The following is a 25,107-nucleotide window of genomic DNA, read 5'->3' as shown; positions in this document are numbered from 1 at the left end:
AAGCATTTGAATAACAAAATATGTAGGATCGTTTATTTATAGCCGTGAAACGTATTTTTATCTCGTTGCGAAAGGGCAGAAAAATATTGGAAAATTCAATAGAAGATTACATAAAATTATTTCATAATTGTATGTAATTATAATTAGACATATTTGTGATAAGTCGTATTAAGGAGGATACAGGTTAATACGAAACTATTAAAGTGGCATATCACTACACATTCGTCTGTTTCGTCTGAAAATAGACGTGATCATTAGATATCTGAGGATTTTCGCTCAGAATGATTAAGTTGTTTTCCCTTAAGCAACAGAAGAAAGATGGTGCTGATTCTCCAGATAAACCAGGAAGCCAAAAGAAGGCATCGGCTGCCCAGCTGAGAATTCAAAAAGGTTCCAGATTGAATAATTAATTTAAGTCCATGCTGAGAAGGGGAAAGAGGGAGTAGGGGTGGGTGGGGAGTTTTGGTCATTCATCAGAGTAGAGCATATTAAGATATAGGTACTGATTATGTTAAAGTTGGTTTTCAAGCCTATGATGACAGTGGCGATCAAACTATCCATTGGCGATTAATTTGAATGTACACGATATATTTTCGTATTGATGTTAAGGACATCCGCAAGTATAACATATTTTCGAGGCAAAATTAATGATGTAATGAATTAAATTTCTTAACAAAGAAACATGCATAAATACATGTTTCAGATGTAATGTCAATAAGGGAATTATTGACCACAGTGTATTTGTGGACAAACCAATTAAACTCGTAATTATTTACCACACAGCACAAAAGTATAAGCATCTATCTGACCTTGTCCCATCCATAGCATCAAATATATAGTGAAACAAGCAACTTATGCAGCACATCTGGTATCCAAATAATTCCAAAACCTTATTTTTCCATTCCCAGAAAAACAACATGCGTCTGACACTGTTTAAGAACCCAACATTATGTCCTAGGGGCTTAAACTGAAATAAGACAAGGTAGAACCCAGCAAGCTTTAAATATTCCAAAATATAAATTGATTTTCTTAAAATATAAAATCAAATAATGCAAACAAATTAAAAATAACTTACAGTAATGTATGAATTACTATACTGCATGGGTGTCAAAATTAAGAAATTTATACTGGGTACCTGTCAGTTCAAACAATCAGTTACATGGGAACCCAATCAAAGAAAATTTTATTAACTGAACCTAAACAGCTTTTTTGTGGATTTACACATGTCAACCCCTAAGAGAGGTATAAGTGTATTTATTACTAATATGAGTGGTAAAAAATTATATGAACCCCTATGAATAAATGTTCACACAACACGAGCCTCAAACAATGATTTTTATTGTATGTCTCAATATGAACCTGGAAGCATGTTTTTATAGGGGGTTTTTTAAATATTTTTTTAAATTTTTTACGGGGTATCTGGTTGCCAATTTTATTACCAGGGTTATAATGAACAGGTCAGTTCCCAAGTACCTTGGTAACCGTTGGCATCTTTACTATAATATTTCCTAAATGTACTATCAGTTTCACAGTAATCTGGATACAATCCAAAGGTATTCCAAATGAAGGTTGACAAGTAAACCATGCCCTAAATGTGTTATAACTAACAATGCCTAAAATGGGTGTGGATTTATGTTAACAGTTCAGATGTGGTCTCAAGCTACCATACATGTGATAACTATTTCCCACATTTCATATCTCGCCTTATTTCTTATTGTTAACTCATATATGCAAAAAAAACTCTTTACTAAATAACATATTTATTTCAAATTAGTTTTTAGGGGGCACACATGCTCTGTGATATGTTTCTTCATTCCTTCTTTTAATTTAATGATAGTAATCAATACTTATATATACGGTACAGTAATGCCAGGTCAAGTTGACTTGTGTAAGTTTCATTGGTGGGAATGGAGATCATAATTTGCTTGTCGAGAAAAAATCTACAGCATTCAGTGATCATTCCTAGGATTTAGGAAGCAGTTCACTCACAAACAAGCAAAGCATGTAAAGCACAGCAAAAATAAATGTCTGAACTTCTGGTTGACGGAGATGTACTTTGTGAAGCTAACTATAAATGGGATGGGGACATTTAATTCCTGAGTACGTGAAATCGACGGTCGCATTATACATCATTTATCTTATATTGCAAAGTATGATCATAGAGTTTTAGTATTAAAATGTCATTATCTAAATAAAGTTTCTTGCAAAACTACTATTTGGAAAATAATATACATAATATAGATTTGGTTCATACCTGATGTTTCTATTTAAAAAAAAAGAGAGATGTAGGAAAGTAGATATTTTACATTTGATAATGCATTTATTTCAGGTGACAACAGTTAGATCTATGCACTAACAGTGATGCGCAATGCAAAGATATGGAAGTAGTGCTAAACAGTCATTTAATGATTTTGTAATATTATGGCTGTATTGCTTGTTGTCAATAAAGTAATAACTATGCCATCTTTTTCAAGTTTTATTGCCTATTACATTAATAGTTTTTTTTTGGCGACAACTTTTTAAAAGCCATGACCATCCCTGTAATGTGTATGCTGGAAGTTCAGCAGCCACACGAGACCTCATTGGCTGGTTGGCTGCTGTGATTGGGATGAGTGCATGCATTGATAATTTATTGTGCTCAGACAATCAGTGGTAGTTTACAGTAAGCATGTTAAAAAGTATTTACTTTTAAGAATACACTGTCTTTCAATTGACCCCCAAATCAAATTTTTATTACTTAATTTCCACTATTTAATTCTGATTTAAAATTCAAACCATGTCAAGATGAATGTTATGATTAAATTTATGTTTTGGAAATTTGTTTACATTGGCACTGATTATTTCTGCCAATACCAATTATAGTGATTGTTCCAATAATCGGCCCGATTATGAGTATGGCTGATTAATCGGTACAGCTTTACCTAGTGTGCATCAGATTAACAACTATGAATCACTAGAAAAGATTCCAGGTTTATAAATTATAATTTTATTGTGAAATATCTTAACTGTCATGGTCTGACATTTTTTAATTAACGAGCCAATAAACAACTAGGGCATGCATGACGTCTCTACAGTACAGATGTCCACCTTGGATCATGTAATGTTGATGTGACCTCCAGTCAGCTATTTTGTTGGCCTGCTTTGACTGAATCAGTTGACTTGAACTAGGCAATAACCTCAATTTTTGAATGGAGAAAGAAGATACAGGTAGATGTACTCTTACAGGCCAGCCAACTAAATTAGTTAATTAAAAACAAAATATCATTAACACAAATGACTTCAAGAAAACTGTATTATAAAATAATCTATGGTATAGACATCCATAACACCTTCCTCCTTAAAAGAAAAGAAAATTTATGCAACAAAAATTTCTTTTAGCAATGTCAACATACATGTAATTAATATTTCATAAAAATATGAATGATACAATCATGTATGCAGAAGAATGTAATATTGTACTTCTACGCATGTGAAAGTGTATCTGCAATCAATCTTAGTGTATTTTTAAAGAAGTCAAGTCATAAGTGTTAACATCATTATTGATATATGCAAAATAAAGCTATTAAGACTTCTTTGTGTTTGTCTTCAGTGTATTTTGTATACAATCATTGTTCAAACCTTAGCCAACACATTTTTTGCTCATTATATTGTAGACACAACCAAACACCAAACAAAGCGATGGTCAGTAAGATTCTCACCTGAATTTATAAATCAATTAATACAAGTAATTGCTAATAATCAGAGTCCATCTCACAGCTAAATGTTGTTGAAATTATGGGACAGTGATTTATAAAACATAAACATATTTTTTTTAAACCCACAAAAAGCAACCGATACATGCATGTGGCTTGGTAGTGTTGTTAAGCAATCACCATGTAATAAGTTGACCAGTGAATAGTGTCATCCGTTCCCTTTAAAAATGACCCTCATTGTTGATTAACAGTTATCTTACTGTAGGTTTTCAAACAAATAGATGTCAGTCAATAAGAGGATATTTTCAATGGATATCAGTACATGGAAATGTAATGATTTTATTGTTAAAGAGAAGCTCAATACTCTGGACAGAACTAAGTCCAGTGTTAAATACAATTAGCTTGAGATCTATATGTTCACAAGTTGATTATCTGAGGATGGAGGAATGGAAAAGCAGCTGAAAATCAGTCAGTTTGTCAAAACAGAATAAAGTATTTTGATTCATAGTAGAGAAATTCTAGCAGTGTGACATTTATACATACAGTGTTTATTGACCTTGGGATGTACACATGCATACATACTGGATCATAAATGTGCTTCATCTTTCCTTACGTAATTGTGCTATTATTTATTTGCATTGAATTCAGACACTTAATGATCTGTGACAAAATTACTAAATATTATACTTCATTTTAATGGAATTATTATGGATTCACTCATGCATAAGATGAGATCAGCGGGTGAGTATATGGTGTTGATATTCAAACTATTAAGGCTATACATTAAACATATATATATATATATATATATATATATATATATATATATATATATATATATATATATATATATATATATATACATGTATGGACTAATGTGTGGTTCTCTGAATAAAGTAAATATTGTCTATCCAATCTTTCTGTTTTCACTAAATCTGTATTGTTTTCTTATGCATTGATTTATGATGGTTACTGTGCAAATGAAACATGTAGTTTTGCACCCAAATTACACCCACACCCCTGTCCATTTTTTCTTTTTGGTGCATCATGCACCATTTTTTTCAGCTAACTTACTTGGTTGGTTATAGCATGGTTTGGTACATAGTACAGTGACATTTGTGGACCCTGACTATAGTTTTATAAGGGGGTTACATTGTATGTTTTGTCTTTATATTTTAACCTAATTTAGATTTGACTCAAATTATAAAAAGAGATGTCATTGAAATTTTCAAGCTCCACCCATATCTTTTACTTTATGTACACAAATGTCATAGTTTAATCCAGACAAGACAAGATCTTTTTAGCTCTTGGCTGGGACTTATTCCAAACCTAGACAAATTCAGCTATGCAGTAGTAACAGGTATGTATTACTGATATTAAAATGTAGTTTTGGTGGGAGTGGGAAACTTAATTTTAATGATGTAATACTTACCTGTTGCAATTGCCGATTCCCTCCTTCCACCCCACACTGATGTCGCACTATCTGCATCCTAAAAAAGAATGAAGGACATTGTGCAAGGGAAAGATATCTGTGGAGTGTACCAGGGATGACATAGTGTTCTACAAACTTCTGGTTCACATTAGGATGAATTCTCATCATATAATCAAGGTATTTTACATTGGGGGAAAAAAAAACAGCTATGCAATAACAACAGGTAATTAATGCATCATTAAAATTAGTTTTACTCCCTGCCATTCTCCCACCTTTAAAATACATGTATTCATAGTATTAACAGATTAGGAACAAAGTAACATATAGTTTTCTGTACATAAGTGAGAAACAATTGCTCTTTTCTGAATCTTCGAATAAGATTTAAGTTTTAATTGTTTCCTTCTTATTTCAGATATTAATGAGTTGAATTTACCAAAGACATGCCAGATGGAATTTCCAGATCCAGATGATCTTCTTAATTTCAAATTAATCATCTGTCCAGATGAGGTCAGATTTAGTATTTGTGACACTTACTAGTGTACCATAAATATTAGTTCACCGTAACTGTCATTGTTTGGTATGTTAATGTTTTGTGTAACACATAACCAATCATCCAGTCTCCCTGTTTCATGTTTGTCAGTAAAAATATCAAATCATCTTGGTTCCCTGCCTCCAAAGTACTGTGGACCTCTTAAGTTTAGCTACACATTTATACAGTATGTAGACAACTGATTTAGAAGCTATTCTCACTCAGAAGAAAGCTTCCTCTGCATTTAGCAAAGTTTACGGTTTGTGATCACCATTTTCCATACAGGTATTCTGCAGCTAGTACATCACTTATATAAACAGAACCAGTCAATGCAGACTCTCTGGCTATTTCCTTGTATTTTTTGGGTGGGTGGGTGTATGTTTATGAGAGGGTGGGTTTCAGATCAAACAGGATGGGATGAGAATGGAAGTTTAGGAATTGTTAGAAGCTTTAGATCAGTATTACTCTCATAATTGCTGTCTCTATTACAGAAGATATATGTGTTATTTCACCTTTCATAAGGGTCTGGCATCATTCAGTATTTAAAACGTGTGTTACGGCAGACAAAATTTTGGTTAATGGATCACAAAAAAATGCCATATATGACTTCGTTTGATTCCCTGTTCATCACAGGCCTCCCACATAAGCAGACTGTCTTTTGATCTTGGTAAGTTGGGCAACTATTTATTCCAGATATTCTTTTTGCAGCATGTACAGCTGTTTTCAATCCTAATTTGTACAAGCTGGCCAACCATTGAGTCACCAATCTGTCTTACGGTCATATGTAAGATGTCAGTCAGTAGTAGAATTAGTATTTTGTCATGGTGCACAAAGCTAAGATTACTGATTATTTTAGGATGTTTGATGCATGGTAATTGTTCAGAAACCAATTGTGAAAGGTGAATTGGTGCACAGAGGTCTCGTTTACAAAGGCCAGTTATGCCTTTTCCCATGAGTGGCCACTAGTGACAGGATTGACTCTGTTTTTGAACTGAAATCTCATGGGTCAGGGGAATCACAAAGGAATGACAGCTTATAATGCCCTTCCTTTAATGGCATTAGTTATATAATCCGTTACATGGTATTAAAATAAAATTGCTGTCACTGAAATGAGCTCCATCCCATACAGATATCATCTGCAGTACAAATTGTGTTTTTGATTTGCACAAAAATTATGTACCTTAGAATTTTCATTTATTTCAAATAGTTATGGTCACTTTTAACTTTAATCCAGAACTCCTGATTTTGCATTTATAGTTGTACAACCTGATCATCAGATCTTGGGTCACATGATTAAAGGCCATATGAGCTAGGTTTTTGATGGGCAGGTTATTTTGGGATTTGGAAAACTTGCAGTATGCCTGAATCAGAACTGTCTAGGGTGGCTATTGAATAGCATTGTAGCTTCATTAACGACCAGGTGAAAAACCTGTTTTGAACTCCTTCAGAATGACTGAGCCCATTTTGATTTTGTAGGACCTTTCCTTAGAACATAATATACCAAAGCTGTATGCATAGGCATAGTTTCCATAGCAACTAATTGGGTTTCAGATTCTGAAAAAAACATTTATTAGTAAATCTTTAACATTTATACCCCATTTAGGGAAGTAAACTGGATTGTAAATTTTATATTGAATCAGAGGCTTATCTCTTCAATGTAGTACATGTATATGTATAGTTGTGTCCTTTGATCATTCTAATGACCATATCACTGGTCAGATAGCAAATTAATTGGATTCGTGCTTAACTCTGCAAGTTGTTTGCCAGTCATGCTTTCACTGCATCAAGGAAACTTGCACAATGAAGTCAGTGTAAATATGTCTTAAACTTTTTAAATTGTGTACATGTCATTATGTTATAAGCAGAAGGTACAATGTTATGAGTTTAGACTATATCTGCTTCATTGTTTCATATACAGTAAAGACAGTTTATAATGTTTCACAGGGGATGGGGATTTTTATAATGCTATAACTGAGAAAAGTTATATCCAAATTCATCATTTATTTTTCATGTCATTGATATTGGACATACATGCAGTAAATACATTTTACCATTTGGGCAAAACAGTACAAAACAAATCATTTCTTTTCACACTTTAAATTACATTAAACCAGCAATATGTGATTCTAAATTACCGATTATGAATGAGGTTTGATTATCATGCCTTTGTATACTCCTTTGTTGCTTATACGACTAGCATTATTTACCTGGCTTCTGTACATCCTGTGATAAAAATGTTATAATTGAGCTGATTTTCTCTGACAACACAAATCAGATGCTATAACTGGTTAAATATAAGAAAGAAGCATAAAGTCTGTGGAATTTAGCAAGGGAAATTAAATTAAAACTTGAACAGAGAAAATGCTTTATGAATATAATCAACAGTCTTTTCTGTATATTTAGTGATACTTGACAGTTAGAAAGATTTCCTCAATTCTATATCTCTGTTGATGCTTTTAGTCAGACCTTTGTATGTGTTTGTTTTACTTTCAGGGTTTCTACAGAGGAGGAAGATTTGTATTTAGTTTTAAAGTTGGTCAGGGCTACCCACATGACCCACCTAAAGTGAAATGTGAGACTATGGTTTACCATCCAAATATAGACTTAGAGGGAAATGTCTGCCTCAATATCCTAAGGTGAGTACAAGATCTTCAGTTTGAGAGTCAGTTATGATTAAGAGTTACTTTTTTCTCAAAAACTGCCCAACAGAATTGTCGACCAAATTTGACAGAATGCATCATGGCATGAAGCAGTTCAAATGATGCTGATCTGCCAGAAAATGTAGCCACCATTACTTAAAATAGAAAAATAGAAAAACCTTTAAATAACTTATCAAAAAAACTGTCAGGATTTGACCAAAAATTAGGTAGCATCTTGGTATAAAGGCCTTGCAGATTTGTTCAGATTATGCTGATCCACCATCAAGTATGCCTGATATTACTAAAATTGCAAAAGCTTTTAGATGACTTCTTCTCAGAAACTGTTCAGGAGAATTGTATCATATTTATAGAAAGCATCTTAGCATGGATTGCTTTCAGTTTGATACAATGATAATGATCCACCATCAAATATGGCCACCATTAGTAAAACTAGAAAGACCTAAAACATGTCTTCTCAAGAACTTCCCAACAAAATCTGAATGTGACACAATTTTTTAGGGGAAAAAAAGCTCCTGGCATGAAGGACTTTCAGATTTGTTCAGATGATGCCGATCCATCTTTAAATATGGCCACTGTCACTAGAAATATAAAACCTTGAAGTAATTATAAAAACTGCTTGACAAAACTTGATCAGATTTGACACAAAGCATCCTGGCATAGATAGTGCTGATCAGCCATTACTAAATTTTTAAAAAATAACTTATAAGAAACTGCTTATGAGAATTTAATCAAATTTTACAATAAAAACCACTCAATAGTGTTTGCCCAGATTTTACAGAAAGCATCCTTTCATAATTGCCCTTCAAGTTTTCATCAGTTATACCAGTTCACCATCAATTATTGGCATCTATTACTAAATATTGGAATTTTTTTAAAAATGACTTCTCAGAAAACACTCAAAAGAGTTTTACAAAGTATGACAAAGCATTTTGGCATCAAGGGATTTTTTGTTTGTCCAAATGATGCCATTGTGCCATCAAATATGCCTGTTGCAATGAAAATTAAAAACTTTTAATAGTCTCAAAAACAGATTTTGACCATATTTTGCTGAAAGTGACCTAGCTTAAAGGCCCGTTACATTTACAGAACTGATTCCAGTCCACCATCAAATATAATGGCCATCATAAAAGTACAAAAAAAAATTACAGAGCTTTATCTGTTAAAAAATGCTCTGACAGCAGAAGTTGACCAACTCTGGCAGAAAGCATCCAGGCATAGTGGCCTTTCATTATTTGATAAATGATGTTGACAAGCCATGGAAGAAAGTATGCAAACTGGAAAGCCTTGAAATAACTGTTTCCATAACATTCACAGTCAATAGCATGTGACAAAATTCCTCTAGAAAGCATCCTACTGATCCAGATTTGTTTAACAACTGCTCTTACATTTTGCTGTTAGGCAGGTGTCTGCCAAATTAGTTATCCAGACCCACTTGGACCTTTTGAGCTCACCTTTTTAATTGCTATTTGAGTTTTTATGTAATGTTTATCTGTCAGCATTTGCCATCTTCCTCATAACTGATGGTACAGTTTTTATCTGTTTCTTTAGTTATGTTGTAACGACCTTTATGTCAATATTTTGATGTTGGTTTCAGTATCAACCAGGCAGACCGTGTAATTTTGATGACTCTTCCAATACTGAGCCAGCTTTTACAAAACTTTTTAGCAATGTTTCTATGGGCATATTCCACAGAGTTGTTTTTGATGACTTCCATGGCAACCAGGCAGAAACTGCATTTTGTATGTCACCTTCAAAACTACTTGGCTGATGTTGATCAAAAACTTTGTAGGAATGTTCTACAGGACATGTTTCACTAAAGTTGTGTTCTTGTTGCTTTCTTATAAACCAGGTGAAAAATATTTTATTATTATTATTATTATTATTTTTATTATTATTATCCTCAAATTATTGTTGAATGTTCTTCAGAATATGTTCTACCAGAGTTGTGATTTTGTAGTGTTGCACCTGGAATCCCAAGGCAGCAGTCTTTGTGTCCCTGTGTCTTCCAAATCAAAGGGATGCACACAGTTTCAGCAGACCAAAGAAAAATACTTTATTTATTGCACTAGTAGTGATAAATTTGTTTAATAATCTTTCTTGCTTTGATAGTTTTGTGACCTTAACGTTTGTCAAAAGCCGTGGATGATCACCTTTTCCATGGACATTATATTATTGTTATAAACATTTCATAAAGTGCTCAAGTAATCCATGTGAAACACTTAAATCTTTGAATATCTGATTCACCAGAAGAAAAGCTCCATCATACCATTTGGCCAGTATTTATCAAACTAACGTGAATGTTTCTAGAACATGTGCTTCTAAAATCTTTTTTACAGTGGTTTGACTAGAGTATGCCTCCAGTCTATTGTGAATCATACGCATCCTCCTATCTTCCAAAGTAGGGCCCTGAGTGGTCTAAACTGCTCTCCATTATGGATCACTGCCATCTCACCTCTGTCTGCGTGGGTTCAAGTCCAATAGAAACAATATTGTAAAAAAATGACTTTTAGTTTTCTTGTAAGGTGCATCGTTGTGATGTGAATCTATACTGTACACACCATGCAAGATACCTAACACTTTAATGACAACATGCACAGCTATATTAAAGAGATGCAAAACTACAATAAAAACATTCTTTAAATCATAAATGTGTCATTCTCTAAATTATAAATGTGTCTTATAGTAGATAATAGATTTTTATCATTGTTTATGTTATATGCAAAATATTCCACAATAATGCAGTTTGAACGAAAGTTTCTTACTGATAGAAATGTGTTTAATTCATATTTAGATGGTACTTAGGTGGCATAGCGATTAGAGCATCCCCCTCAAATCTGGGAGGTCATGGATTCGAACCTTGGCTGAGTCACACCAGAAAGTTATATAAATGGTACTAACAGCTGCCTCACTAGGCACTCAGCATTATGAGGTTAGTTTTAGGACTGGTTGGCCTGGTGTCAGGATAATGTGACTGGGTGGGACATGACGCTACATGTGTGGGCACCATGCCACAGTGCTAGACAATACTATAAACTACCACACTGCAGATATTGTAGCGATATGACTGAAAAATTGTTAAAACTAAATTAAAAATCCAAATCACACACACACAGATGGTACTTAGCATGACAATAATTTGATGAACATTTAAAAAGAATATGTAATGTAGACATTATTATTATTATTATTATTATTATTACCGTATATATTTGCGTATGAGCCCATTCGCTTATAAGCCGACCCCCCCAAACTGAACAGGTATAAACATTAAAAAGTGCAAGACCTGTATATAAGCCGACTTACAACTCCAAGGCATCTCAAGATGCACAAGGTACATTCTAAATGCATTTATTTAGGCAAACTTGTATTTAAAAAAAATTACTAGTATACTTATCTCGAGGTTGGCATGCAGGATTATTAAAAATAAAGGATATAAACTTGTTTCAAAAGTAATTTTCTGTTTTCATATTGTTTCTGTCTAATTTAGATTTGTGTATAATTTGATCGAACGATGACAAGAATTTAGCGATCGTGAGTTCCTGTAACTAACACTACCGATCCCTTTTGACTCAATTATTGTTTGTTTATGCCTTATTGCATTGGATATTTTATAACAGTGCACCGGTAATGACGTTTTTTCTTTGCTTTGAAATTGCAAATACCTAACTCATTAAAATGTAATCCCAGTATGACAGCACAGCGAACAAACAATACGGTTTGATTCAACGCTTGCAATTAGGCTACTGATCGTATTTACATAATGTGGCCACCGCATGTACATTGTAGGTTTGATTACGCGCTGAATTAAGTATATCCTTTGGAGTCGAATCATGGGCATCATTACGCTCAACTTTTATGATGTCTCCAAAATACAATAATAAAGTTTCGGAAAAATGCTTTGAAAATTATGCTAATACCATAAAAGCTGAGTTGTTGTTTGCTTTGAGGTAAGTGACCTTACACCATACCTGTCAACTTTCATGCCGGGAGGGAAAAAAACTCCTGATTTTTGGGGTCTGTCCACGCCTACCTCATGATTTCATAATATATTCTGATTTGTGCAGAGAACTCCTGATTATTAAATTAGGTCTTTGATTTTCATTTCTTCTAAACAAGAAAAGTCCTACATGTTCTGTTGTATCACCTGTGAATTATTGTTGTGACAAAATAATTATTTTAGCATAAAGAATTCTTTTCTTCACTAAATAGAATGTTAAGTTTAAACATTATTCATGTAAATTAATGATTTTTGTTACCTCTACATTAATACAAAAGTTTAAAAAAATAAACCACAACAATAAAATCCTCCACAATTAATTTCAATTCCAAGAATAATCATTACGGATGCTTTAACTCCATATGCTATAGCTCCATTCCCATGAAAGAAACTTACATGAGTGAACACATGGCATTTTTGTTCTGTATATACCAATGTTAAACTGGTATAGTTACCAGTCAAAATTAATTCTTATCACAAGCCAGTTTCAGGGTTTTAATGATTAACTGGCCTGTGCTGCTGTTGCACAACGAAAGACAAATTCGCCGACTATCATTTTAGCCTTTATTATTACCACTATTCATGAACATTTAAAATATGATGGGTATGTGCCTTGTACAAATAAACATGCATACCTTTTTAAAAATATTAACTTAATTTGTAGGATCGCTTGAAAATGATTAACTCGTGAGCGCGTGATTCAGCGTAAATGAAACAGCTATTAAGGACTAGCTGAAATGCTATCTGGAACAATGCAATCTGGTCAAAACAATGAATAAAGCAAAATCTGCATCTATGAAGTCTGTCTTTACCTTTATTTAACTTCGTGTTGGAGAAATCAGAAAATATGAACATGCAAAATAATAACAAAATCAATCATAGTACTTTATAACAGTTTAATAATTGTCGGGTCATCGAAAGTTACTGTTTTTACCATGTCTTAGGACATGGAAAAAATTATTGTTTCGTGTCCCAAGATTTACAGCCATTACAGTAGTCAACAAAAAGACCTAAAAACTGTCAAGTTTACACATTGGCCCGTGGATAAGCTGACCCCCCCCCCTCCAGGCCTTTGTTTTTTCCTCAATTATTTGGCTTATACGCGAGTATATGTGATATTATTATTATTATTATTATTATTATTATTATTATTATTATTATTATTGTTGCAAATACAATACAAATAATTCCTAAATTTGAGTGTAAATATCTGATAAGCATGAAAATAATTATTATTAAAATTGTTTCTTTATTTCAAAATCTGGTTAAATATTTTAATTTTAACCTTATGATAAAAAATATGAGTCATTTTGTTATAGTATTGTTTTTATTTGTATTCATGACCGATCTGGTAAAAAAGATTTATTGTCATCTGGATATTTTAATTATTTGATTTGGCATGCATATGAATATAGTTCCTTCTGTCTAATAACAATAATAATAATGTCTAAATTACTTGCTCTTTTAAATGTAGTCAAAGCACTGACGTTTGAACTGATATCTAATTATGAATTTTTCCAAATTTCAAATATTTGTGCTAACAGAACAAGGTTCTGTTTGAAATTGTAAGGTTTGATGGGATTAAATAATCCTCAGCTAGATTGTAACTGCCATGTAAATGCTATGGAAGACATGAGGTGAGGATTAAAGGACAGACTATAAAACTGTAGCAGTCTTTTCGTTTCTACAACAGGTGGATAGAAAATGTAATTTTTGTATCTCATCTAATAATAATTCTTGGCAAAAAAACCTTTGTTTAAATATTTACTATAATGAGTTTTAACAAATGCTCTTCCAAAGTTGAGCTTTTACTGAACTCTGTCAATCATTTGGCTTTCATTGCAACCAGGTGATAAATGCATTAGACACCAAAATTAGCTGGCCATTTGGTGATATATTGGGTTTTAGACTACTATGAGACATGAGTGATCTCAGGACTTTGGGCCTCTTGTTTTGAAATGCCTCAGGAAGTGCATACAGTCTCAAAGTATTCTGATGCACCATGAAAAAAATCCTTGAATGGCTGTATATTTAATGACATACCAAGTGTCATAGTTTGTGACATTCCTCTTTAGGAAGATGTGTTAATTTTGCCAAAAAGGACCTGTTTTTCTCCACATGATGCATACAGAGAGGAAAGGGAACCATGTTTTAATTTGTGATAAAGCTTTCTTTATCCTTACAAACCAACTGGAAAAATCATTGCTTAAAAATCTATGTTATGTGGAAATTTTAACAATTTCTCTTCTGGTACACATTTGTAAATCAGATTCATACCATTTGAATAAAGATTGAATTTTAGCTTGGAGGTATTCCTCAAAGCCTATGGCACAGTGTCTACTGTCCATTACTGAGAATATCTGCAGTTTCCAATAATATGAGACTTTCAATATTTAGTTCCTGTCCTTGGACAGGCCAGACAGGATCCATAAGGGGACATAACTCTAATTCTAACCTGAGAGGAACTTGATATGTTAGTGGTTACCTCTCTTGATATAGTTTAACTGGTGCCTGTACTAATACATATGATTTTAATAGCAATTGCAAACTAGAGGTAGGTTCTTAATATCATATTTCTGTTTCAAGAAAAAAAAGAAGAAAATACTTAAAATGTTTACAATCAAGATTACATGCATTTGAAGAGATATTGGTAATTGTGATCATAAAAAAGTAACATTATTATTATTTGATTGTGTTTAATGTAGTATTATCTTAACCCTCCAAGTCATCTGTATTCTCAATACTAGATGACATTATAAGTTTGAATTTTTCTTAGAGTTTAGATGATGATAAAATGACATTGTTGTACCATTAAAAAAAAAAAAAAATTAGGCTCTGTTAGCTATCCCATCCATCCAAAAAATAATGCCTGGTTAAGGAAGTGGTGGTTTTTAGCTCTTCAGGCTGTGAGGCAAAATAAGCTAATGGTAAGGCCTTGCATGTCACATTGATTAACAATTGTGTTTCTACTCTGGAGGAAATATAGCCAGGATTGCACCTACTAAAAGCAATCATGAAAATTCTCCCCCTCCCCCATTTAAAATTCTCACAATTTCAATTTTATACTGGCAGCATCATGAAAAAATAAGATTTGTTCACATTTTCATTGAAGAATGTTCTATTTGTTTTAATACTTTTTATTTTGATGTAAAAATCATGGTTGTCACTCTTAACAGATATGTTGTCCGCATGTAGCTGTGAATCATGCCACATATTTCCTGTGTCACATGCTCAATTCTGATTCGTTACTAAGAAAGGTCACGAAAGTATATGTTTGATGAGGAAGCTAGCTTGATGGAATAGTGCATTAAATGGCAACACCAGATAAAATTTGGACACATTCTCAGTATTTTAAATGATATTGCTTTGAAAAGCAGCCAGAGTGCAAATGTCAGTAGGCACTGTGACTTGATACAATCCTGCATTATTTCAGATCTCATTTTGATCCAGTTTGCAATATAGGCTTTTATCAATCATATTTCATATGACTTGGATAATGACCCAGATCCAGAAATATATTACAGAGGTGATCTTACATCAGATTTGCTGAGCTTGTTGCCATTCTGGAGGCCATATTACTGCTCTTTTTTTTAAAACCAGACTTTGATAACCTTATAAACATGAAGTTATCATGCATCTCTTTTGTTTGGAATTGTTAAGTCTGGAGGTCACATTTTGTGGTCTGATTTTTATCAGACTTGGAATATAAACATACTAATACAACTCTGGGCCCCCGAGTGGTCTAAAGCGTTGTCCATTATGGATCACTGCCATCTCACCTCTGTCTGCATGGGTTCGATTCTCGGATTCAGCCAGTGTGGGTATGTGAGAAAGCTTGCCAGTAGTTTCTCGTGTGTCGGTGGTTCTTTCTGGGGTTTTCCCGGGTTCTTCCTCCACCATTAATACTGGCCTCCATGTATAGCCTATCATGTGCTGAAAAATGGCGTTAAACCCTACAACAACAACAACAACTTATACAACTCTATGGTCCTTAACTAAGTAATAGAAAAGAGCAAAAACCAACAAGTTTTGTGAAATTCAACAAGTCATTTATTTGTCTTGAATATAAAGTGAAAATTTAAAAAGAATTTTCAGTAATGTGACAAAAATCCCATATAGTCCTTAAAGATTTATCACAAGTCCAAATGTATAAAGTTTGAACTGGATTCCAATTAAATTCCAGTACTGAATGTGTTGATGTGTCTGTAGTGACCTGTGACATGGAGATGTACCAACAGTCATTTGATGAATCACAATAATATAATCCAAGATGTTTTTGTCTGAAATAAATATAATTCCAAATTAATGTTCCAGTCCAAGAATATTATTGATGAGCAATTTGTATTTTCATGGAATAATAATTGGAATAAATAATTTAACTCAGATCAAATACTGAACACATTAGTTAGACTAATTCTGCCACAGATGTTAAATGCAAGAATGAATAATTTTCTGAGTAAACATGATTATATATTAAAAAATCTAGGACACAAAAGTACAGCCAGGATGTAGGTCAAAAGTTCATTTCTAGGAAATTCTAAGCTATAAACAGATAAGATATGCTACTAAAATTATAATAAAGAACATGTGAAGCATCAGGTACAACAGGTTCTTCATGGGGGAATTTCAGTATCCTTGACCCAGACCCAAATAAACATATTTACCTTTATTAATAATGATCTTAATATTTACCCTACACTCCTAGAAAAATATTAAATATGTATTATTTGTTTACAAAATAAAAACAATATTAAGTGTCCCGAGTCAGGTACACATTGAAGTTGATTTTGGACAAGGTCAGGTCCAAAATACAATAATGCATAACCTATAATCATGGAGAAAAAACTAACAAATACAAATTAAATATACATAACAGTAGATCGTCAAGATCTCATTTGAATTACTTTGCAATGAGGATTAACCATGCATATTAATGATGTGATCATGCGTCTAATTGGCTGAGCTTGTTTCCACTCTAGAAACTATATTTCTGAACCAGTTTTGATTAAACTTGGTAATTAGGCTCATATATATGATCTACATATCCAGTGAGTTTTATTATTATGAGTCTCCATGCCAAGGAAAATCTAGGAAACAGCAAAAGAAGTTGAGATGGCACTTGGAAACTGATGTCAAAAGTAGATGCATTGTTTGAATTGAAAAGTCTATAATTTGGACATAATTAATATTAGACTATGGTAGATATACTTGAAAGAAAAGACCATTCAGAACCCTCAATTCTTTAATTTTATTTTGAGGATTAGCCTATGAATTTTATCTAAACTGTTTTTCCTTCTTTTTACAGAGAAGACTGGAAGCCAGTTTTAACTATTAATTCTATAGTATATGGTTTACAATATTTATTTTTGGTAAGTATTTCATGTAGATTGTAAATTAAAATGTTTTGAGTCGAGAAATATTGATGCTGAAAGAGCTTTCAAAGACAGAAACATTAAATTGCATGCAAGAATTACCATATTTTAAGACAGGTGCCCCTTGTTCTCCAAAACAGTTTATTTGAAGGCTCACTTACTATATCTTGGTATGTATAACACACACTGTATCTACATACTTTTCATATTTGCGGGAGGATGTGTGCGTTTTGTCATAGAACAAAAAAGAAGAAGATTATTCTTCCTAGATCGATATAATGAGAGGATAAAGATGCTTACACACGTCACATTTGCTCCTTGTGAAAAAATAAACTTGTTGCATTGTAAATATTTTTTTTTAAAGAAAGAAATATTGCTTTCATTATTTCCTGTTCATTAATTGGTTATGCTAATAAACTCATTGAACATCATTGCTTAACTTTTGTTCTGTTTCTCAACTAGAAATACCCATGAGAAACTGTTAACTTGTTCATCTGCTCTGCCATGAATACTATCAGGCTGTGCAAAATACTGCTTAATGACACTAATGAATAAGTTACTGTATTTATAATTTATTTTATTTTTTTTTAAAATTGGTTCTTTGTTTTATTTCTCATCTTAAGTGACAGTGTTTGACACTTCTTTGAGACTACACAGTAATCAGTGCTTCATTTACTTGGCATAGTGTTTTCAAGGTAATCTGTGCTGGCTAAATCATGTTGACGTGCCAAACCTAATTATGCTGCATTGTCATGGTAAATTTTAGCTTGGACACTAAGATATATTTCAAAGGTGTAATAATTCATTTAATTACTGGACCTGAACTTTCACATAACATCATGTACTCAATCTAGAATCTGGATAAATATAGTCTGACAAATATCAACATAGGCAGCATAAGACAGTCAAATGTTGTGTAACAAATGACAGTGAACTTTACAGAATAGCAGAATGTCGTTTCATGATGTGAATAGAGTGAAATCCTCAAGTGTTGAAATGTAGGATATCTTTGTGCGTTATGTGGCACTTCTGGTATCTTGTTCTGGGATAAAAATGGAGGTGCATGTTATACACACGAAAATACAGTAATTAATTTGTATATTTGCCCAAAGTAAAACTAATTATTTGTATAGACTTAGTGCAGCAGCAATATAAAGATAGTTTGTCAACATTCTCTTTAGTATTTTATTCATCCATTTGTATACCATGTGACTATTTAAAGATAATAATACAAAAATAATCAGAGAAATGAAATTTTTGGAAAAACACCCATATGTACAATATATATAGAAAACATATTGTATATACTCACTTATAAATCAAGTCAAACTGCAGACAACAAGGATCCTGATCTGCCATTGTACAATGTGCCTGCAGATCAGGGTCTATGTTGTTTGCTCTACTGATTATTCCTAACATGCTGCACAGACCTAGATCTGCTGGCTCATGTGATGACAGATCTGGGTCTGTGCAGTTTGCAGTTGGACTTAACTTGCAGTAGAGTATACATGGTAACTAATTTTCACACATCCCTCCCAATCCAATTTTGATTTCTTGTCTGTCATTTCATAACATTTATCCAAACATATTCTGTATGAAGTTCTATGTACATTTTTTATTTCATATGTAAATTTGACATAGTTTGTGTAAGTTTTCAACGTGAACACGCAGTACTCTTTGTTGCAATGTTATGGGTAGGGTAGATATTTGAAAAGACAACTCTGGTTACATGCTTTATATATCTATAGATGTATGTTTATATATGCACACAAATATACCATTCAGAGAAAAAATTGTTTTGATGAACCCATGTCCTTAAAAACATGAGATTCTTAGCATTAATTTTTATTCTCTTATTCATCAGGAACCAAACCCTGAAGATCCACTGAACAAAGAAGCGGCTGAGATACTTCAGAACAACAGGCGACTTTTTGAACAGAATGTGTCTAAATCCATGCGAGGGGGCTACATTGGATCAGTGTATTTTGATAGATGTTTGAAATAACAATTACTGATTCTTGGGAGGACAAATTCATTAACATTGTTAAGTGTATGTATGGATGTTGCTAGCAGTAATACCAGGCATGGACGCCAAGTCTATAAGTATGTTCTTGTTGAAATGGGCAACGTTTTGGCAGGTTCTTGTCAGAATATCAGATAATGATAACAAAAATGTTTAGTCTTGGTGTCATTAGCTAAAAGCATGTACTGGCAGCTTGTTTCACAGTTGTTGATAAAATAATCTGATGCTAGACGTTGTTGAACCCAGTCAGCAATTTCCTACAGACTTTTTAAAGTGAATTTGCTATCCATATCTAATTGTTCGTAGCCATACTAGGTACAGCAGATATTTAACTTATGTTGTATAACTTTATATCTTGGTATTTATTATCATGGATGCATTAAATATTATTAATTTTCTCTTCATATCATTTTCCAAATTGTATCTGTTATATACATACTACAGAAAACAAGTATAATTATTTGTATGTGTAATTCTGGGCAATAATGACAAAATATTCTCAAATAATATTTGACATGATGTCATTAAAAATAATACAAGCAAAATGTCATCCTCAATATGTATCACATATGGATCTTTCCGTCAAACAGTACTTTTATTCCTTTCTGAAATAACACAAATTCATTACATACTTTGGTTAAATGTAGGTGGGAAATGCTGAAATATACTTTGGCCATGTACAGTTAGGTGCATTGGATATTACAGAGGGAAGTTGATGGAGAATGAGTTTATGCATTTGAGTCATCCTTATTCCATCTGTTAAAGAGTAAAAATATAGCATTTAAATCAGTGCCTACAAGATTATTTCAGCTTCTGATCTAGAAAAATTGTTCTTGAAAAGGGAGTGTTTTACATTGTGACTCTGTGTGCCGTGTGTGCTTATAAGATTGATAGACACAATTATGAATATACTAAGCAACTGACATATTGTGACTATGAATTGATCAGTTCATGTTGCATTGAATGGCCGTGTGTGTGCGTGTGTGTGTGAGTGTGATATCCCCTGTAGCAACCTCCCATCTTGTCACACATCAGTTCAAAAGCATTTAAGTTTGTTCTGCATCAAACAAAAATCTGTAGTCTGTATTCTAGAGAATTCCCCCTGTAAATAACACTCTGGAAACTATTGGCTTTACATGGGTCAAAGTAATAATTTTGATTTTAACACTTAAATAGTACAACATATATGCTTTTGTCAAATGACTTCATCAAATAAGTAGATACAAATTTTACAAGTAAAATATTTGATATATGCAGTTCAGGTGATCATATTTTACAGTTGATTTTCAGAAATAGATTACAACAGAAAGAAAATTCTGTGGTTATAAATATTGTTGTGTTTGTACTAGCTAAAATATGAATGAAACTGTAAAAGAAACCCGGGAAAAGTTAAACTTTTATTTTTAGTTCATTTGTATTTGAAATGTCCAGGAATTTTCTTGTTATGTTGTATTTTAGAGGAGAAAAAGACTTCAAGTAAGGTTGACTTGTGTTTCAGTAAGTAGCTCATAAGTGGTCTCATTGCTTTTTTTCTCATGCTTTTCCAATCAGTTTTGTATTCATTTTATTGTACTATTAGTAATACTGCTGGTCAGTTCAGTTTAAAATGTCAGAAGAGGTGGCCTCTTCTGAAATTTTTAACTGAACTGACCACTTGCCTTATGGAAGCTCATCTTCTCTGTCCAGATATTTAGTAGAAGAATGCAAAGTACAGAATGCACAACTCTTTGAATTCCTCTAATAGGGTGCTATGTTCACTAAGCAAAATTAGATTACCACAAAGTTGCAAAATTTAAGATTAAAAATGTAGCTAACTTTTTATCATTATTCTTTTTCATCACAACTGTCAGCAAAGTTGGAGCAGTAGAGGTTGCCACTATTCTTGTTCTGCATCAAGGCTGGAGAATTCTCTGATTTAGATGCTAACTTCCAATTCTTTTGGATCTGTTCTCCTATGTCAGAGAAGAGCATATCAGACTGACAGTTGAACTTATGATGGAAAATTTTAACTGACCTGGTCACCTGGATTAGCTTATGGCATGGCAATGGTCCTTAGTCAATCATTCAACAATAGCTTATTACCACTCTGGAGGCAGTATTTTTGATAAAACTGTTGATAAAGCTTTGTAGATATAGGCCAATGTCTTTAAAAAAATATTTTGGACACATGGACTTACGAGTAATGTTCTTGCATATTAATAAAGTGCTCTTGAATTTGATTGGCATAGATTTTACCACTCTAGAGGTCTTACTTCTGACCAAAAAAAAAATGTTAAAAATTGATGCATAAGCTTAAAATGTAAAGACTTCAGTTTTGATGAGCAGCAACCACGCATCAATAACATGATATTGCATCTGATCAAATGAGCTTGTTACCACTCTAAATGATGTATTTCCAATCAGATTTTTGTCAGTCATGGTAAGCTTATATCATTGCGATGTCAGTTACAAGCTCAGTTTTGAGTGAAATCTGTGCATATTAATGAAATGATTGATTTTTTTGCCACTCTAGAGGCCACATTTTTTTAATTATATTTATATCAGATTTGGAATGTAATTTAGTGTCTAATTGACAGCTTGTTTCCACTGTTTCAGATTTTAGGTCCCTACATCAAGATGTGGAAACCATGTAGTAATCCCCTTTTTCATCCATCTGTCTACTTGTTCAACCATTCACACATCTTGTAACCACCAAGTTCTGTAAGGCTTACACATAATTGGCTGTCATTTGGTTGGTGAATTGCTTATTACACAAAGAAGTACCTTTACAGATTTTATCTTTTTTGGTCTTGTTTTGATAAGAATTAATGCCCTTTTTCTATAAAGATTTAGTCTCCATTACAGCAGATCCATGTAACTAGCATAGCTCCTGGATCCATGTTGAGCTCACCTGGTCATAAAGCCAGATGAGTTTATGGTATGGCCATGCATTTGTGTTCCTTCATCCATCCATCAACAATTGTTCATTAACACCCTGGAGTTCATATTTCTATTTCAGTTTCAGTCTGACTTGGAATATAGGTTTACATCATCAAAGTGTCAGATGAATTTGATAATATGCAAGATACATCTGATTGTCTAATTTTTGTTACTACTCTACAGGCCATATTTCTGATTTGATTTTAATCAAACTTAGAATATATTAGCAAGATTTCTGATTAGTTCCATAATGACTGACATCCATGCATACTAATGAGGGGATCTTGTATCTGATCAGATGAGCTTATTGCTACTTTGGAAGCCATATTTCTGATCTGATCATGATCAGTTTAAATTCATGGGCTTAAGTTATCAAGATCTATGATGGATTTTATAATAAGCAATATCCATGCATATTAATGATGTAATCTTCCATCTGCACTCTGGAAGCCAATATTTGTAGATCTGATTTTTATTAAGCTTAGAATACATGCTTATTATATCATCAAGATCTTGTACAATTCCAGCAGTGAGATTGATGCATCCAATTAACTGAGTTTGATACCATGCTAGAAGCTTTTTGGCTAAAGAGATTGTTATTAAATCTCATATATAATCTTTTTTTAGGAGTTCCGACAGGAGCAATAAATGTACATCTTGATGAGATGAATCTTACTGGATGAGCTTGTCATCAAGCTTGAGTTTCTGATTAAAATTTTGTGTTTGCAATATTGGGATCTCAGATGATGTGCAGTGCATATTGATGTTTTGCATTGGATTAAATGAGCTGGTTACCACTTTAGGCTGTATTTCAGATTGTGTTAAAATTTAGTTATCAGTATATAGCATCAGTATCTTGAATGAATTTGATCATGAGCGACATCAGAAAAAAATAATGAGGCATTCGGAAATCTGAGTGGTTGAAGCTAGAATGCCTTAATTATACCTGCGAATAACTTGCTACCACTTTATAGGATGCATTTTTTAAAGATTTATAACAAGTATTACATATTTAATTGTATCATCAGGTTTTTTTTATGAGTTGATTCTGTACATATTTACGAGTACTTACATGGGCCAGGTGAGCAACATCAAGACCACTTTTCTCTTGTTACAGTATGCTTTGAAAAAAGGAATTTTTTTGTAAACACTGAATCTTCACTCTAAGAGACATAACAGCTTGTATTAATGTTTTTACCCAATAAATGTAAAATATAAATATCCACTATGGAGTGCACAAGACACCTTTAATGTATGCTTGGTATGCACCAAAATTCATTTATTGATCTAAAAACAACTGGAAATCTACTGTGTTGCAAAATGACTGATTTTTTCAAACTTAACCTCATTCAGATTTGCTGCTGGTACACTTGATGAATTGAGGATTATTAGACAGCAAAAAGCTTGCTACACATGAACTGGTGATAGGTAAAAATTCACCATGTTATTACTGTATTTACATAGATTATTTTATAACAGGTTGTCATCAAGCAGTGTGCTATTAGATATCCTACCATATCCATATATCTCTGTGCCACTGATATCCTTACAAACATGTATATCTGCATGTTGCTGTATACCCTACCAGACCCATATAACTGTGTATCACTATATACCATACCAGACTCGTAAGTCTTTGTGCCAGTATATACCCAGCCTTAAATCTTGACATACAGCATTTCATAAAAATGATCTTAAGTTATCGACAAGCAAACACAGCGCTCTCTCCCAGTTGTTTTATGTGATGTGGCTTTGGCGTTTATATTAGGAGTTTCATGAATTAAACATTGACTGTGACATGAATCAAATATAGTTTCTTTTCAAGTTTCAGTGAATAAACATCAGTTCCAGTGTGAATCATTGACAGTCTGTAATGTGATCAGTGGTCACATTAATTTTTTTTAAATATTGTGTTGAATTGTTGCCAATAAAAAAGGGAAATTTTACGCAATAAAAGTTGACTCCAGAGTTTATTGTTATTTCTTTTTATTGCACATCAATCAAAAGAGCTTTGTTATTTCCGTAGCATCAGTGATAAACGGGAAGGATATGAATGCTATACTGGGACTAAGTCAAGTAGCTCTAATAAACTGCTTGTTCATGAAATCCAAGCTATTCAAATCCATAATTTTATTACCTGCCATTTGATATATTCTCCATACTCGTGATACTTTTAACTATTTTCACTTTTCACAATTGGTCTTAGTACAGCTTATAGAAGGGATAAAATTGCAAAGAGTAAAATTTGCATGGGTGGATGGGACTGAAACATGAGCTCTCTCAACTTCTTAGCCCTTAACACAAACGATTTGCATCTCTTTCAGAGTTCTCGACTATCTTTTCATAAATTTTCCTTAGTATTACTATTTCAAGTAAATACTTGTACATGAAATATTGTGAAACAAGGCCATAGAAGTACTATGTACTTCTATATTTAGTTACGCAGTTACATATCAGTATATTTTAAGGCTGGGAACTTAATG

The 25,107-nt window shown here is 32.9% G+C and overlaps 1 protein-coding gene across 1 annotated transcript; it reads left to right on the top strand.

The window, feature by feature from the left end:
- The first annotated feature begins 215 nt into the window (after nucleotides 1-215).
- On the top strand, nucleotides 216-24,592 carry LOC149785283 (NEDD8-conjugating enzyme Ubc12). The gene is made up of 5 exons (XM_089979159.1): nucleotides 216-390; nucleotides 5,537-5,631; nucleotides 8,147-8,289; nucleotides 17,616-17,679; nucleotides 19,547-24,592. The coding sequence occupies exons 1-5, from the start codon at nucleotides 282-284 to the stop codon at nucleotides 19,685-19,687; spliced, it is 552 nt and encodes a 183-aa protein (XP_089835285.1). The 5' UTR covers nucleotides 216-281; the 3' UTR covers nucleotides 19,688-24,592.
- The last annotated feature ends 515 nt before the right edge of the window (nucleotides 24,593-25,107 follow it).

The sequence above is a fragment of the Sinohyriopsis cumingii genome, chromosome 13 (genome assembly GCF_028554795.1).
Source record: "Sinohyriopsis cumingii isolate HCF-2022 chromosome 13, ASM2855479v2, whole genome shotgun sequence".
NCBI classification, from domain to species: Eukaryota; Metazoa; Mollusca; class Bivalvia; order Unionida; family Unionidae; genus Sinohyriopsis; species Sinohyriopsis cumingii.
Note: the sequence above shows the minus strand (reverse complement) of the source record. Positions and strands in the feature narration are given on the sequence as shown.